This window comes from Balaenoptera ricei, chromosome 11 (genome assembly GCF_028023285.1).
Source record: "Balaenoptera ricei isolate mBalRic1 chromosome 11, mBalRic1.hap2, whole genome shotgun sequence".
Lineage (NCBI taxonomy): Eukaryota > Metazoa > Chordata > Mammalia > Artiodactyla > Balaenopteridae > Balaenoptera > Balaenoptera ricei.
In genome coordinates this window covers 12472054-12489022 of record NC_082649.1, presented here as the reverse complement: position 1 = coordinate 12489022, position 16969 = coordinate 12472054, and the positions used below count along the sequence as shown (strand labels likewise).

Here is a 16969-nt window from a genome sequence, read left to right as displayed (position 1 = left end):
ATGCGGAATCATATGGTAATTCTACTTTAATATTTTGAAGAACCCCTATACTGTTTTCCATAGCAGCTGCACCATTTTACATTCCCCTAGCAGTGCACATTTCTCCAGTTGCCATTTCTCCACATTCTCACCAAAACTTGTTTTGGGGGTCTTTTGTTTGGCTGGTTGGTTTTTTTGCCATTCTCATTGGTATGAAGTGGTATCTCATTGTGGTTTTGATTTTCATTTCCCTAATGACTGATGATGGTGAGTTTCTCATGTGTTTATTGGCCATTTGTATATCTTCTTTAGAGAAATATCTATTCAAGTCCTTTGCCTGTTTTTGGATAGGGTTGTTTTTTGTTGTTGAGTGTTAGGAGTTTTCTATATATTCTGGATATTAATCCCTTATCAGGTATGTGATTTGTAAATATCTTCTCCCATTTTATTGGTTGCCTTTTTATCTGTTGATTGTGTTCTTTCATGCACAAAAGTTTCTAGTTTTGATTAAGTCCAATTTGTCTATTTTCTTTGTGGCCTGTGCCTTTGGTGTTATATCCAAGAAATCATTGTCAAATCTAATGTCATGAAGCTTTTCTCCATGTTTTCTTCAAAGAGTTTTATAGTTTTAGTTCTTATGTTTGGATTTTTTGATCCATTTTTAGTTAATTTTTGTATATGGTGTTAAAGTAAGAGTCCAGCTTCATTCTTTTGCATGGGGATACCCACTTTTCCCAGCACCCTAGCGTATTTGTTGAAAAGACTATCCTTTCCCCATTGAATGATCTTGGCACAGTTGTAGAAAATTATTTGACTATACATGCAAGTGTTTATTTCTGGGCTCTCTATTTCATTGGCCTATATGTCTCCCTTTATACCAGTGCCACACTGTTTTGATTATTATTTGATTTTGATTATTGTAGCTTTGTAGTAAGTTTTGAAATCAAGAAGTGTGAGTCTTCCAACTTTGTTCTTCTTTTCAAGATTGTTTTGGCTTTTCAGGATCCCTTGACCTCCCATATGAATTTTATGATGGATTTTTTTCTACTTCGACAAAGAATGCCATTGGGATTTCGATAGGGATTACACTGAGTTTGTAGATTACTTTGGGTGCTATTGACAACATCTTAATATTAAGTCTTCCATTCCATGAACGTGGGATATCTTTCCATCTATTTATGTCTTTTAAAATTTCTTTCAGCAATATTTTGTAGTTTTCATTGTACAAGTATTCACCTCCTTGGTTAATTCCTAAAAATTTTTTTGACGCTATTGTAGATGGAATTGTTTTCTTAGTTCTCTTTGTTGTCTCCTTCCTACTGCCAGCTATAGGTTCAGTTTGTTCTTTTTCTAGTTGCTAAAGTTGTGAAGTTAGATTGTTGATTTGAGATCTTTTTTCTTTTTTCTTAAGCCTAAACTTTTTTTGAGAGATAATTGACATATGACATTATATTAGTTTTAGGTGTACAGCATAATGACTCAATATTTGTATATATTGCAAAATAATCACCACGATAAATCTAGTTAACATCTATTATCACACATAGTTTAAAAAATTTTTCTTGTGATGAGGACTTTTATGTTTTACTCTCTTAGCAACTTTCAAATATATAATATAGTATTATTAACTATAGTCACCATGCTGTATGTTATGTATAGCTACAAGTTTATACCTTTGACCACCTTCACCCATTTCTCTCTCACACACGCACAGCCGCACCCAACCCCTCACCCCCTGCCTTTGGTAACCCCCAGTTTGTTCTCTGTACCTATGAGTTCAGGTTTATTTTGTTTTCTATTTATTTATTTAAAAATTTTTTTATTGAGGTATAGTTGATTTACAATATTAGTTTCAGGGGTACAACATAGTGATTCAAACTTTTTATAGATTATACTCCATTTAAAGTTATTATAAATTATTGGCTATATTCCCTGTGCTATACCCTTGTAGCGTACTTATTTCATACATAGTAGTTTGTACCTCTTAATCCACTACCCCTTTCTTGCCCCTCCCCCTCTTCACTCTCCCCACTGGTAATCACTAATTTGTTCTGGGCATCTGTGAGTCTGTTTCTATTTTGTTATGTTCATTCATTTGTTGTATTTTTTAGATTCCATATAGAAGTGATAACATACAGTATTTGTCTTTCTCTGTCTGACTTATTTCACTAAGCATAATGCCCTCCAAGTCCATCCATGTTGTTGCAGATGGCAAAGGGGTTGCTCCCATGTCCTGGCTATTGTGAGTAGTGCTGCTGTGAACATTGGGTGCATGTGTCTTTTCGAATTATAGTTTTGTCTGGGTATGTGCCCAGGAGTGGGATTGCTGGATCATATGGTAGTTCTATTTTTAATTTTTTGAGGAACCTCCATACTGTTTTCCATAGTGGCTGCACCAGTTTACATTCCCACCAACAGTATACTAAGGGTTCCCTTTTCTTCACATCCTCACCAACACTTATTATTTGCTGTATTTTTGAGAATAGCCATCTAACAGGGGTGAGGCGATATCTCATTGTGGTTTTGATTTGCACTTTTTGATAATTAGTGAAGTGAGCACCTTTTCATGTCCTGTTGGTTATTTGTATGTCTTTGGAAAAATATCTGTTCAGAGCCTCTACCTGTTTTTAAATCAGATTGTTTTTTGCTATTGAGTTGTATGATTTCTTTACATATTTTGGGTATTAACTCTTTATTACATGTATGATTTGCAAGTATTTTCTCGCATTCAGTAGGTTGCCATTTCAGATGGTTTCCTTTGCTGTGCAGAAGCTTTTTTGTTTGATGTAGTTCTACTTGTTTGTTTTTGCTCTTTTTGCCTTTGCTTTTGGTGTCAGATCCAAAAAATCATCACAAGACTGATATCAAGGAGCTTACTGCCTATGTTTTTTCATAGGAGTTTTATGGTTTCAGGTCCTACATTCAGGTCTTTAATCCATTTTGAGTTAATTTTGGGGTGTGGTATAAGATAGTTGTCCAGTTTCATTCTTTTGTATGTGGCTGTCCAGTTTTCCCTACACCATTTATTGAAGAGACTCTCCTTTCCCTATTGTATATTCTTGACTCCTTTGTTGTGAAGTAATTGAGCCATATATGCATGGGTTTATTTCTGGCTAGTTATTTTGCAAAATATCTCTCATATTGGGTTTATCTGCTGTTTTCTCATGATTAAATTCAAGTTAGTGCTTTTATGGTGAGAATAACGGAAGAATAATGAATGTGTCCTCCAGTGCATTGTATCAGTAGGCATATGATGTTGATATGTCTCCTTACTGTTGATGTTAATATTGACCACTTGGTTAAGGAAGTGTCTGCCAGGTTTCTCCACTTTAATACTGTTTCCCCCTTTTAAATTAATAAGTATCCTGTGGGGAGATACTTAGAGACTATGAAAATATCCTGTTTCTCTTTATACTCTCACCCACTAATTTTAGCATCTATTAGAATTCTTGCCTGAAATAATTAGTATTGTGTTTACCAAATGGTGATTTTCTATTTTTTTTTTTAATTTAATTAATTAATTTATTTATTTTTGGCTATGTTGGGTCTTCGTCTCTGTGCGAGGGCTTTCTCTAGTTGCGGCAAGCGGGGGCCACTCTTCATCGCGGTACGTGAGCCTCTCACTCTCGCGGCCTCTCTTGTTGCGGAGCACAGGCTCCAGACACGCAGGCTCAGTAGTTGTGGCTCACGGGCCCAGTTGCTCCGTGGCATGTGGGATCTTCCCAGACCAGGGCTCGAACCCGTGTCCCCTGCATTGGCAGGCAGATTCTTAACCACTGCGCCACCAGGGAAGCCCGGTGATTTTCTATTTTTCTCATTTTGTCTGTCATTATTAATTGGAATTCTACTGTCAGGAAGAATTTTCCCTTCTGCCCCTTTCGGTTGTTTATCTTAATCACTATGGACTCATGGCTGTTGGTTTTAGTCCCTGAGTTATAACCCGTTTCTACCATTATTTGTTTTGTTGCTCAGGTTGTCCCAGATTTGGCAATTGGAAGCCCCTTGAAGTTGACTTCTGTGTGTTTACAATGTGTCTCCATTATTTTTTGAGCTTTCCTTTCTGACACCACAGGATGTAACAGGTTCATTTTTAGGTAGATTTTTTTTTTATTAATTAATTTTTAATGGAGTGCAGTTGCTTTACAATGTTGTGTTAGCTTCTACTGCACAGCAAAATGAATCAGCCCTACGTATACATAGGTAGGATTTTTTTTTAATGTGTGGTTTGTATTTTGAATTATTTTTTGCTTTTCTTAGGTATGAAGATACATGGGCTGCACTCCACAGAAGAGCCCAGGAATGCGCAAGTGCTGGCGAGGTAAAGAATCGGCTAATCTTATACTCACGGGGAAAATACCCTTTTGCAGTCTTAAATGCTAGTTTTTAAGAAATTAAATTTGAAAAAAAAAAAAAAAAAAAGAAATTAAATTTGTAGTTGTGTTAAAATGTTTTGCAGGATATCTGAAATTTAGTAGTTGATTATGAAACTCCCTAAATAAAGCACTTTTTCATAATTTTTCAGTCAAGTAATTTAGTTTAGTTAGCTTAGAGAGTTTGTAACTTTTATTCTAGAGTCGCAAGTAAATATTTGGTTCATCCAGGTATAATGCTTTGAATTTGAGTCTGATACCTTTGCAGTTTATGTAAATTATGTCATTCCTTTCTACTCACTATTTAAGAATTCCTTTTTTGGAGGGCAAAAGTTTAACTTTGCTCAGTCTACTTAAGATCATTAATTTGCTTATTAGCAAATAAAAATCTCAGGAGTCAACCTCAATTACTTAGAAGAACAACCTATTTTCTAGCTCTATAGAGTGTATAATGAATAAAAGAGACATGTAATTAAAATTATTTGGTATATGTACTTAAAGCTTTTTTAGCCAAGATGAAATATAGTCTGTGTTATTGATGTCAGTCAAACGTTATTTCTTTCTAAAAACACTTCTGTGATTCTGACTTTTAATTGATTTAGACTGACTGACTTTACCATTTACCTAATTAGTGAAGCTGTAATAGTTATATGTACAGAACATGGTAATACATATGATAAAATTTAGACATTAATGTTTCTCTTAGAAATTACTGAAAAGGAAGGTTATACATTTCTTTTAGTAAGGCAGACTAGATACTTTGAAAAGCCCTTTAGGTGTAAAACACCTAAATGCTGGATAGATTTTTTTTTTTTAATTTTTAAATGCAGTTAAGTGTACAAAAATTAAAGGAAACCCTAAAGGCAGAAAACAAACAAACAAAAACACCAGGGAACTGAAATGAGAGTGGTTAAAAAAATAACATGGAAGCTGGGGTCAAATAGTAAAACAAAAGCTTTAGAGATATAGGTGATAGGAGATTTTTGTCTATAGGGAACTGAGTCTGAGACTCCTGCATAAAGCTCTTGGATATTTGAAGTGACTACATCTCTTGGTGAAAGGGTAATCTAAGACATTTAAAAAAAGAAAAGAAAAAAGATAAGAAAAGCTACTTGTTGGCAAAAGGAGACAACAAGGAAACTTGTCTTCATAACAACTTGGAATAAATATAGTCTCCATTTTGGGTTTGTTTATATGGTCTTGGCCTCACATGAGTGTTGGGCTCTAGTTTATACTTCCTGCATGATCAAGGAACCACTAACTTAAGAAATGAAAGGGCTACGGGTGACTGTGTCTTTGACACTCAACAGAAACAAATACCAGTTCTTCATGGATGAAACTTGTAAACCCAGACCCTTCAAGATTCCCACAGATTCATCCCCTAACCACCCCCTTCTCCCCTGCCAAAGATTAGCAAACACACAAAGAAATATATTACCAAAAGTTTGAGTCACTAGAACCAAAGAGTAAGATTTAGACCTGTAAGGCACTTTAGATATTGCACTCTTGTATATAGACAATTAAATAGGAACATACAAAATTTTTTAGAGAGATGAAAGATGGATGAAAAATGAGTAAGGAATAAGAGAGTATGAAACATGACTTTAAAACATGACTTTTAAAAGTCATTGAGATTAAAAACCCAAAGGATGTGCTTAACAGCAGGTATCTATAGCTGAAGAAAGAGTACATTGAAGTAGGAGATAAAAGTCAGACATTACCCAGAAAGGATTTCTGAGATATGAAAATGGAAAATATGAAAGAGGAGTTAATAGAAAATAGTTATAAAAGGTCTATAGGTTGAACCAAGTAAGCTTACCAATATGAGACCTTTTTGATCTGTAAAATTAGTTTCATATAGCTCAGCTTAATATATCTAATAATCTAGAAAGAGAATGAGGGAAAGACAATGTAGGAAAATGTAAATGGCTGAGAATTTTCCAGAAATGAGATGTGTAAATCCTTAGATCCAAAAAGTATTACAAGAAAGCAAGGTAAGTAATTATCCACACCTAGACATATCATGTTGAAACTACAGAACACCAAAGACAAAGAGAAGGTCTCAAAGTAACTAAAGAGAAAAGATAGATCACTTACAAATGAATGAGTTTCCATTAGACTTCTCAAACTGTTGTCAAGAATGAGGGCAAAGTGAGACATTTTCAGATAAAAATAGTTTTCTATCAACAGTTGTCCAATAAAGGAACTTCTAAAAAAATGTATTTCTGGATAAAAGAAATGATTTTGGAAGGTAGGTCTCAGGGATAGGAAGGAATAGTGAGCGAAGAAAATGGTAAACCATAGGTAAATATAAACAGTGACTATGTATTTCTATCAGTTATCTAGTTTGTGGAATTAAAAATGATAGAACAAAAATGCTAGATAAGAATAGCATGCAATCTGGAAGGCAGATTATCAGAGTTCAAGTATTCTAAAAGCCGTTGCATTATTAATGGGAAGGGTATAGATATTGATTAACCTTAGATTTAAAGTTAAATATGGAGGGCAGAATTTCAAGGGTAACCACTAAAGAACAGAAATAGCGTTTATCTTTCAAACCTGTAGAAGAAACTAGAATAATGAGAATGAATTAAATAGGAAACAGAGGATCACTCTGTAAGATTCAGTTCCCTAAGGGGGAAAAGTCTAAACCTGTGTGTCTAGTAAGTCTCAGTATATAAAAGTCAAATTATAAGGAAAAATGGATAAATCTATCATCAAAATGGGGGGATGTTAATACATTCCTCTTAATTGATAGGGAAAAAACCCAAATAAAATAAATATGGATATAAGACATGCGACTAAAGTGATTTACAGACTTGACCAGATAGACAAAATACAGAATGTGCCCCAACAAATACAGAATACAGATTCTTTAAAGCACACCTGGAACACATAAAAATTGACCATGTACTGGGCCGCAAAGCAGTTCTCAACAAGTTTCATGTAAATCAACAAGTTTTATGTAAATCAAGTCATACAGAATATTCTCTGATCCTGGTGCAAATGAAGCTGGAAGTCAGTATAGGAAAACAATTTTGAAAATTCCATACGTTTGCAAATTAAAAATATATATCATGCATTGGGACTTCCCTGGTGGCGCAGTGGTTGGGAATCAGCCTGCCAATGCAGGCGACATGGGTTCGAGCCCTGGTCTGGGAAGATCCCACTTGCTGCAGAGCAACTAAGCCCGTGTGCCACGACTACTGAGCCTGCACCCTAGAGCCCGTGAGCCACAACTCTGAGCCCGCGTGCCACCACTACTGAAGCCCAGGTGCCTAGAGCCTGTGCTCTGCCACAAGAGAAGCCACCGCAATGAGAAGCCTGCGCACCACAACAAAGAGTAGCCCCCTCTCCCCGCAACTAGAGAAAGCCCACGTGCAGCAACGAAGACTCAACAGCCAAAAATAAATAAATTTATTTTTTTTTAAACTATAAAAAAATTTATAATGCATAATTTATGGTTCAAAGAAGGAAATAATACTGAAAATTTTAAAATAGAACTGAATTATAATAATTACTACACATAAATTATATAATTTGCCAAAGACTACTTAGAGGGAAATTTTATAGGGGAAAAATTAGACTGAAAGTCAGTGAGCTAATCTAACCTAAGAATTAGAGAACAGAATAAATCATGAAGGAAGAATGAAAGAGATAATAAAGATGAAAAAAGTAAATGAAATAGAATATAAAGAATACAATAGAAACCAGACAAAGCCACAAGTTCTTAGAAAAGACTAATAAAATATGGTAGGTAGATGTCTGGTGATATGGATCAAGAAAAGAAGGATAAATAATTTTAAGAATTAAAGAATATAACTGCAGCTACAGCAGAGTGAAAAGATAAGAGTTTGTGAACAACTCTATGACAAATTTGAAAACTTAGACAAAATGGCAAAACCCTGGAAATTTTTACTAAAACCAATTTTAAAAGCAGTACAAATCCTGAATAGTCTTATAGCCACTAAAGAAACAGTATTAGTGATTAATCTTTTCACTAAGAAAGCACCAGGTCCACAAAGTTTCATAGGAGAGTTCTATCAAACTTTCAGAGACTCTACCATTTCAATGTTAGACCAACTCCTGCAGCAAGTGAAAAAGGAGGAAACTGCCCAGCTCATTTCATGAGGCTAGAATAACTGATACTGAACCCCAACAAGGGAAGTATAAGAAAGTGAAATTGGAGTCCATTCCCATTCATGAATACAGTTACAAAAATTATAAGCAAAATGGAGGCATTATCTCTCACTTAACTTCAGTAACCTATTTCTGGAAATCAGATGTTCTGTGCAAACACTCTATCCAGGAACCTATTTGTCACATTCTAAATTGGAAAAGTCATAATGTGTTACATGTCCACCCAAAGCCCTCAACCAACTTTCTTAAATATATTTAAGAATATATTATAATATATATATATAACCAGCAAAACGTCTATAGATGGTAGCAATCTGTTAGGAAGTAAAGTGCTTCAAACATAGCTTTCTGCTTACCAGACCTGTGATACACTCATTGACAAACAGCTGCCTCGTGTGTAGTAACGTGACCTCTCAACACTCACAGTATGCAGGGCTTGCCTCTCCTTTATAGATGGGCTCCTTGTACCGTCTTGTGATTCTCGTATTCTACCAATGTTATTTGAAATTTCATTTGAGAATATTCTCACACATTGTTTTAGAATGTGTATCAAGCTTAAATGTAAAGTTTTCCTATATAACTGTTAGCCAAAACTTTGTATATGTGTTTGTATATGTGCTTGTTCTGTGAATGTTGGATGATAAGCAAGAGGCATTCTACCTGGGAGACATCCTGCTGTATATATGGCTGTGATGGCAGACCAAATCCAGCCATGCATAAACACCCCAGATTTATTCCAGGATTATAAAGTTGGTTTGACATTAGAAAATCTTTTGTACGCCGTTGACCACGTTAACAAATTAAAAGAGAAAAATATATAATCGTCAGATACAGAAAATACATTCAGTAAAATTATTCAGAGTAAAACGTTTTAGCAAGTTTTTAATAGAAGTTAACTTTTGTCCTAATATCTACCAAAACCTGCAGTATTTGACTTGTAGTATTTTGATCCCATGGTCAATCATCTTGCTAAATCCTCTTATTCTAATAATTTGCGTTCAGGGGTGGGAGTTGTTTTGTGTGGATGGAAGGGAAGAAGCAAAAACCTATCAGTCTTTCTTCAGGTCTTTTTACAGTGGGTAGAACCTCCAATGTGATGTTGAAAAAAAGTAGTTGAAGATCGTGGTTCAGATTTTGGCTCCATCAGACTTAAATGTGAAAGGAAAAATTATAAATCTTTTAGAAAATAGTAGAAAAGCTAAGACCTCAGGGTAGAGAAAGAGTTCCTCAACAAGGCATAATAAGCACCAACCATAAATGAAAATATTGATAATTTTTATCAAATCTTCTGTTCATCAAACAACACCATGAAAAAGTTAAGCAGTGCACAAAACAGAGGACTAGTGTTCAAAACATATGCAAAACCTCTACAAACCAATAAAAAGAGAACAATAACCCATTAAAAAGTGAGCAAAAGATATGACCAGGTATTACACCGAAGAAAAAACATGAGGGACCAGTAAATGTGAAAATGTTCAAAATTGATTAGTAGTCAAGGAAATACAAATGAAAACCTCAAATTCACACTTGTTAGATTATCAAACATTTAAGAAGCCGTGAATTTTCTCTGCAGTCAGTCATTATTCACTGATGACAGTTGTCCCTTAGAAGAAACATGATGAGGAACAGCTAGAACTAGGGAGTGTAAATCCATCGGCACAGTCGTGTTAGAAAAATGAGCTTCCATGAAGTGGAAATTGGAATTCCACATACCTTTCAGACAACAGTTTGGCCCCTAGGGATATTTTGTAGCATTTTGTCCCAAGCTTTCCCCTGGGGATGTTGGTATGGCTCACATTTCAGCAGATAACATTGGCATGGTATCATCTATTCATTATGTAACAAATAGATGAGAGTACTTGAAGTGAGGGGTGGCTAGGCTGGAGGAGGTCTACTTACTCCAGCCCTGTTGAGCCTCCCCAGGGGGTGAGGAGCTCAATACTTTAGACACATTGGTAACTAGTGAAAATTGCATGTGTGCAACAGGAGATTTGTACCAGAATGTTTATAGCAGGTTTTGTTGCGTCTTTAGACAGTCCCAAAGTCCACCTATAGAGTAAATTATTAGTATTCATAAAATCAAATACCATATGGCAGTGAAAAATTAGTGAACTACTATACCTACATGTATCAGCATGGATGAATCCCACAATATTCAGTGAAGACCATATCCTGTAGAGGAGGTTTTTTTTTTTTTTAATTTTATTTATTTATTTTTAGCTGCTGTTGGGTCTTCGTTGCTGTGCGTGAGCTCTCTCTAGGTGCAGCGGGGGCTACTCTTCGTTGTGGTGCGTGGGCTTCTCATTGAGGTGGCTTCTCTTGTTGCGGATCACGGGCTCTAGGCGTGCGGGCTTCAATAGTTGTGGCTCTTGGGCTCAGTAGTTGTGGCTTGCTCCATGGCATATGGGATCTTCCCGGAACAGGGCTCGAACCCGTGTCCCCTGTATTGGCACGAGGATTCTTAACTGCTGCGCCACCAGGGAAGTCCTGTAGAGGAGCTTTAACAAAAATTATTATTTTTTTAATTTTAAGAAGTGTTTCATAATAAAATATATAGGAGAAAGAATTTCCTGTAAGATCTGTTGCTGAATGCTACATTTTTTCATAGTCGAGTATTTGGTTATTTTAAGACCCATATCTGATCAAAAGTGCCTCTGTTGATTTCCAGAAATATAGTTCTCAGCTTTAAAAATGAAAATTTATTTTAAAGCTCTCTGACGTATTGTTGAGACATGTAAATATTTAAAATGTGTATCTTTAACATGCAAAGTGTTTTATCATGTGCTTGTTTTGTCAGGCCATGCTCATGTGTCTTTAGTGGCTTTTAACCAAAGAGTATCAACCTGCCAGGGCAAATATACCTAAGGACAATTCAGTCTTCTTTGACAAATTATTTTATACTCAATTACTTTAAAACTAATTCTTACTATATAGTCTTAAAATTCAAAGCAATATCTTAGAAAACAGTTTGGTCGATGGTAACTTTGTTGTCTAGACTTTTTCCACAAGTTTTGTTTTTTCTTTTCTTTTTTAACAAGTTTTTTGATTTTTTTTTTTTCCTCCCTTAGCAATACATAAATGAGTACATAATTGATAGTGACTTAGGGGTTAGATTCTGAGGGCACCTTTTTAAGTTAGACTTCCAGTGCATTATTTGCTTATAATTTTTATTACTGTGAAATATTTGCTTGCCTTCAAATTGAACTCTTCAGATTCACGTTTTAACAGTTTGGTGCGTAAGCTGCTTAAATTAGGCATGCTTCACTCTCTTTGTGTTCCAGGTTGGATCTCTTCTGCCTGTGGTGGGAAGTGAACTGTACTGGGTGTGGGAATGCCTACTTTCTGCAGTAATACATTTTGACCTTGGGCAGATAAACGGAGTCTCTCTATTTTTGGTTTCCTCACATATAAAATGGTATAACACCACTTACACTGCGTACCAAAGTTGTTTGAAAATCACATGAAATAACGTACCCCCAAAACACAGAACTGTTTTATACAAAGTAAGGTCCTAATGTTACCCATTTACTTGTATCCCTGCTTTTTCTTTGTTCTCCTGACTTCAATGTCCACCAGAAGGAATTTTGGAACGACTTGTAATTTGGGCAACAAACTATGGGTTTGTTTTGCTACTTAAACTTGATTTCCTGGTGTTAAATCTGGATTTATTCAGAATTGTTTACTTGGAGGAGAAAAATTGGCCTTCTGGAGATAGCTCATTTCTTATTAAGTAAAGTTGAAGTACAGTTTTTCAGAACCTTTTCTTTTGCTAGCTTTTCACTTCTTCCTTTCATGTCCCCTTTATACACAATCCCTAGAATATCAATTAAGGGCATGGGCTTAAGTGTCAAATTCCCTGGGATTCAATCTACGTCCTCTGTGGCCCTTGGGAAAGTGACTCAGCTTCATTGTGCCTTGGTTTCTTCTTCTGTAAAAATGGAAGTGGTAATATTGCTCTGTTTACAAGGTTGCTGTGTAGTTAAATGAGATAATATATGTAAGTTGCTTAGCACAGGGCCTGGCACATAGAAATGCTCAAAATGTTTTAGTATTATTATATTATACTTGATAATGATTTCTGAGAATCTATTCAACATCCCATTCTTTTAAATTAAAATAGTATTTTAATGTATTCTGATATATTCTTTCTATGCACGCTTCTTATATTCTATATACAGAATATAATTTTCAATTTTGTGGAAGACATGAACTATACTGTACTTAAGTTTTAATACTTAAGTATGTTTCACTTTACTTTTCAGTAAGAAATGGTTCATATCTAAAAAATTGTTTATTCTAGATTTTTCAAATTTTTAACATAATTAACCAGAGTAATTAAGATTTAACAAACTTTTTTAAGAAATATGCCATGTACCAGGAAAAATATCTTTCTTATCATCAGTTCAGCCCTGTGATACAGGAATTATTTTTTCTTTTTTAGAATTTAAAAACTGCAGTTAAGAAAATTTGTGAGACCTACTCCAGACTAAAGCACCAAGAGTGCAGGGATCTTTTTTTCTCTTTTGTTCACCATGGTATCTCCAGTACCTGAAACAGTGCTGGGCAAAGAGTGGGCGGTCAGTAGAAACTTGTTGGATATTACAGATGAACCCTATGGGCACGGATCCTTGTTTCAAGCCCAGTTTCCTTACTATTGCGTCACAGCTGTGTCTGTTAGCAATGCTCAGTATCTTTTAAACTCCTCTTCAGGATCTTTACAAAACCGGTTGGCACGGGCATTTTTAAGTATACAGAATTAATGAGACATGCACTTGGAGTGGCACTTGGTGTCATCTCCCCAGCTCAGCTGAGGCTTGTATGTGGGATGATGTGGTTACCCCTCCAATGTGGGCTGACTAACAATGGGGAGGTGTGCGTGAAGTGGGGATAATGTGAGGAAACAGGGCAGCTTTCTAACCTCTTTATTGTAGCTTAATTTTTTTATTTCAATGTCGTGAATTCCTAGAATGTTAAAATGTAGAAGCTAAAATGATCTAGCGTCACATGCAAATAATTTTGTATCTTATTTTGATATTTTTATTCCTCTAAAAGTTCTTTCTTTAGTGAGATTCAGTAAAAATCAGTTGTATTCATGTTTCAGCTCTTGAAGAATCTTAATCTTGGGATGCGTAAATTGTCCCTTTTTTAATATAAGTTAACTATGAACTCTGATTTTACATATAAAATTCAAAAATACTTTCTTCTGTTATGAATTTTGAAGTCCTTATTGTACAAAACATGGGTATCTTTCACAGTTCTTGCTTATTATTGGTGATGTTTTCAAGAGATAATCTCTCCATGCTCCTTCTAAGTCTTATTCTAGGTCCTTTCCTCTCTCACCATGTTAAAACCAAAACAAAATTGTCTGGGAGAAACCGCTCTCTGTCATTGTCTTTACAGTTTTCAGGAAAACAAGTTAGAATTATTTTAGGCTAGTCTGGCATCTCACAGCCCTGCTGTTGGGAGCCTTTCACCTCTGAATGTCTTCTTTGTTAGTATAAATCCTTTTCTCCTTTTTCTGGAATTGATAATTGCCTCAGTAATTCCTCCGTACACAAGTACCATTTATCTTACTTTACGCAGTGAGTGTTCCTGTTTAAATGTAAATTGAATCATAATATATTCTAAATGCATTAGGGAACTTTTCTTTTAAAAGAATTCCTTTTGTAAAACAAATAATTACCCATTCATTATGTTTTGGGTTTGTTTTTGTTTGTTTTCTTTTCGGTTGTTAGTGGCTGTTTTTTATTTTTTCTAGATTTGAATTTTCAAATACATGGTTTACTTAAAAATAGGGTATAGTTAGAAGTGACTTCTAAGGCCACTGCTGACCTTTCTCTTTCCTGGGTTAAGATGCACTGATAAAAGCTGTAATTTGATGTTTTCTGCGCTGGATGTTGAGGTGGTTCTTTTCTCAGAAAGAAAACAGCTCCAGTCTCTTTAGAGTAGTATCCTGCTGTCTGTACTCAGTAGGAGGGTTTTTGAAGATAACGTGGGCTAACTCTCATCATGCTGGCTGTAATCTCTGTGCCTGCAGTCTGGTTTTACTTTACCCCGCCTCTTCCATGTTGCAGCTGGTTGACAGCGAGGTTGTCGTGCTCTCCGCGCACTGGGAGAAGAAGCAGGCGAGCCTGATAGAGCTACAGCAGCAGCTTCGGCAGCTTCCGGGCCTAAAGGCAGATTTAGAATCCCTGACGGCAAGTCTGAGTAAGTTCCACGTTTGCCTCTGGACATTACTTCTAGGAATGAAAATAATTTGGTGTAATTCCAAAGTTTTCTAAGACTACATTAAATTATTGCTTAACAGGATGTGGGGGGAAATAGTTCTAATTAATTTCATATTCTGATTAACTGATGATTTGACAGAAAACGATGATTTAAAGTGTAGAAGTGATTTCTAAAATATACCACTAACTTTTTCTGCCTCATTTCTGCTCAGAAAACATAATTTTGTTGATTCTTTAAAGCGACTCAGGGTGGTCTTTGTGACTTTAGGTCTCTGTTTAAAAGTGTAAATGTAGGAACTAAAAAGGATTAGCGTGGCTTTGTTATGACTAAAGGATATACTCTGGAAGTTGTTGCTTTTAAAATTAGGTCTGCTCAGAGCTTCATGTCTTGAAATATGCTTTTTTTTCCTCTTTAAACTGATGAGAGATCAAACCCTCATTAAATGAGGGTACCTGTTTGGCTAAATTTATACCTTGTGGAAGTTTATATTTTTTTGTTGTTTTCATTGGGATGAATTATGCTGATATTTATTTCTTGAGTTTATATTCAGAAAATCAACTTTTATGCTTGACAGTTGCCACATCTTAGGATAATATTGTGGCTTATTATTTTCTAACCAAGCTTAAGATCTTAGTGAAGTAAGAGGTAGGGGTTATCTACATAGGAGTTGAATTTCTTGAGCTGATAACCTGACCCAGTCTTAATAGGTAAGGAGGTAAGGATACCCCACCATCTCTTCTGTTTTTCAGTACTGCCTTTTTAAAAGCAAAACAAAGCTGATTTACAAAGCGAGTAATTAGCAAATCATAAAACGTGTGTGTGTGTGTGTGTGTGTGTGTGAATAAAATAGACACGAATGGTATTTGGAATGCTATTGCTGATAACAATAGCTAATGTTTATAGCACCCACTATATGTCAGAGATTGTTAGGTGCTTTACAAACATTTTCAATCCTCACAAGATCCCTGCAGAAGTAGCTTTTATTATCCCACTTTACAGCTAAGGAAAGTTAGCCTTGGAGAGGTTGTGACTTGCTCAGGGTCACACAGTTAATAAGGTGTGAATCCAGGATCCCAGTCACGATGATGAGGGATGAGGCAGTTAGGGTGGCAGCTGTCAGTAGGCCTCATGAATTGCATTCTTGAAACCCTGGCCTTAGGGTTCTGTTACTTCTGAAGGCAGGGTGTGGAAAAGAGATCCCGGGTCTTAGGAGGAAGGCCCTCTGCATTATTTCCCTCTTGCAAGTATAGGAATGATTCTTCTCAAGGCTTTGATAACTAACTGATGGAAAAAGCCTCCAAGATATTTGGAATATTCCTTTTAGCCACTTTCTTTTTAGCTTCTCTTCCTGTATCTCTCTGAGTCACTTGCTTTTCATTGGTTATGTATTTCTTTGCAGAGATATTCACCTCTGATACCATCCCCCCTTTTCTTTCCAGCTGAGAGTAAATTCTGTTTATAAATGTTATTTGTTTGATACCACTCTTCTGATTAAATGCATTTTGCCACAATTCTAATTATTTTCATAGTTAATTCTGCTTAGGACATGCAGTATATATAAGTTTTTCTTAAGGTAGAATATACTGTATTTTCATTCTCAATTAGGATTCTTATATCCTGAAAAAATGATATTTAGTGACATAATACCGTCTTCTTTAGAAACTTCATTTTGGCTTCTTAAATGAATGGGGCAGGCTTCCCAAATGCTAACTTGAATTTTCTCTCTTTACTAATCTGAGAACATTGACCACTAAAGGCAAATTAAAGCTAAAGGTTTCTCTGAAGTACTATTCTAGACGGTCACTTCCAAATAATTTGATTCTTTTTTTTCATTGAAGTGTAGTTGACATATTAGTTTCAGGTGTACACATAGTGATTCAACATTTATATACATTATGAATTGATCACCATTGTAAGTGTAGTAACCATCTGCCACAATACAGTTATTACAGTATTATTGACTTATTCCTTTTGCTGTGCATTACATCCCCATGACTAACTTATTTTATAACTGGACATTTGTAACTCTTAATCCCCTTCACCTATTTCATCCAGCTACCCCACTGCCCTCCCCTCTGGCAACCACCAGTTTGTTCTCTGTATCTGTGAGTCTTTTTCTGTTTTGTTTATTCGTTTTGTTTTTTAGATTCCATATGTAGGTGAAATCATATGGTATTTTTCTGTCTGACTTATTTCACGTAACATAATACCCCCCCATGTCTATCCATGTTGTTGCAAATAGCAAGATTTCG

General features: G+C 35.5%; 1 protein-coding gene across 1 annotated transcript in view; it reads left to right on the top strand.

The window, feature by feature from the left end:
* The window catches only part of DTNBP1 (dystrobrevin binding protein 1), a 118809-nt gene that overhangs the window by 16194 nt on the left and 85646 nt on the right, over window positions 1-16969 (top strand). The window contains exons 4-5 of the mRNA XM_059937977.1: window positions 4237-4297; window positions 14564-14696. Coding sequence (XP_059793960.1) covers window positions 4237-4297; window positions 14564-14696 — 194 coding nt within the window. The remainder of the gene's footprint in view (window positions 1-4236; window positions 4298-14563; window positions 14697-16969) is intronic.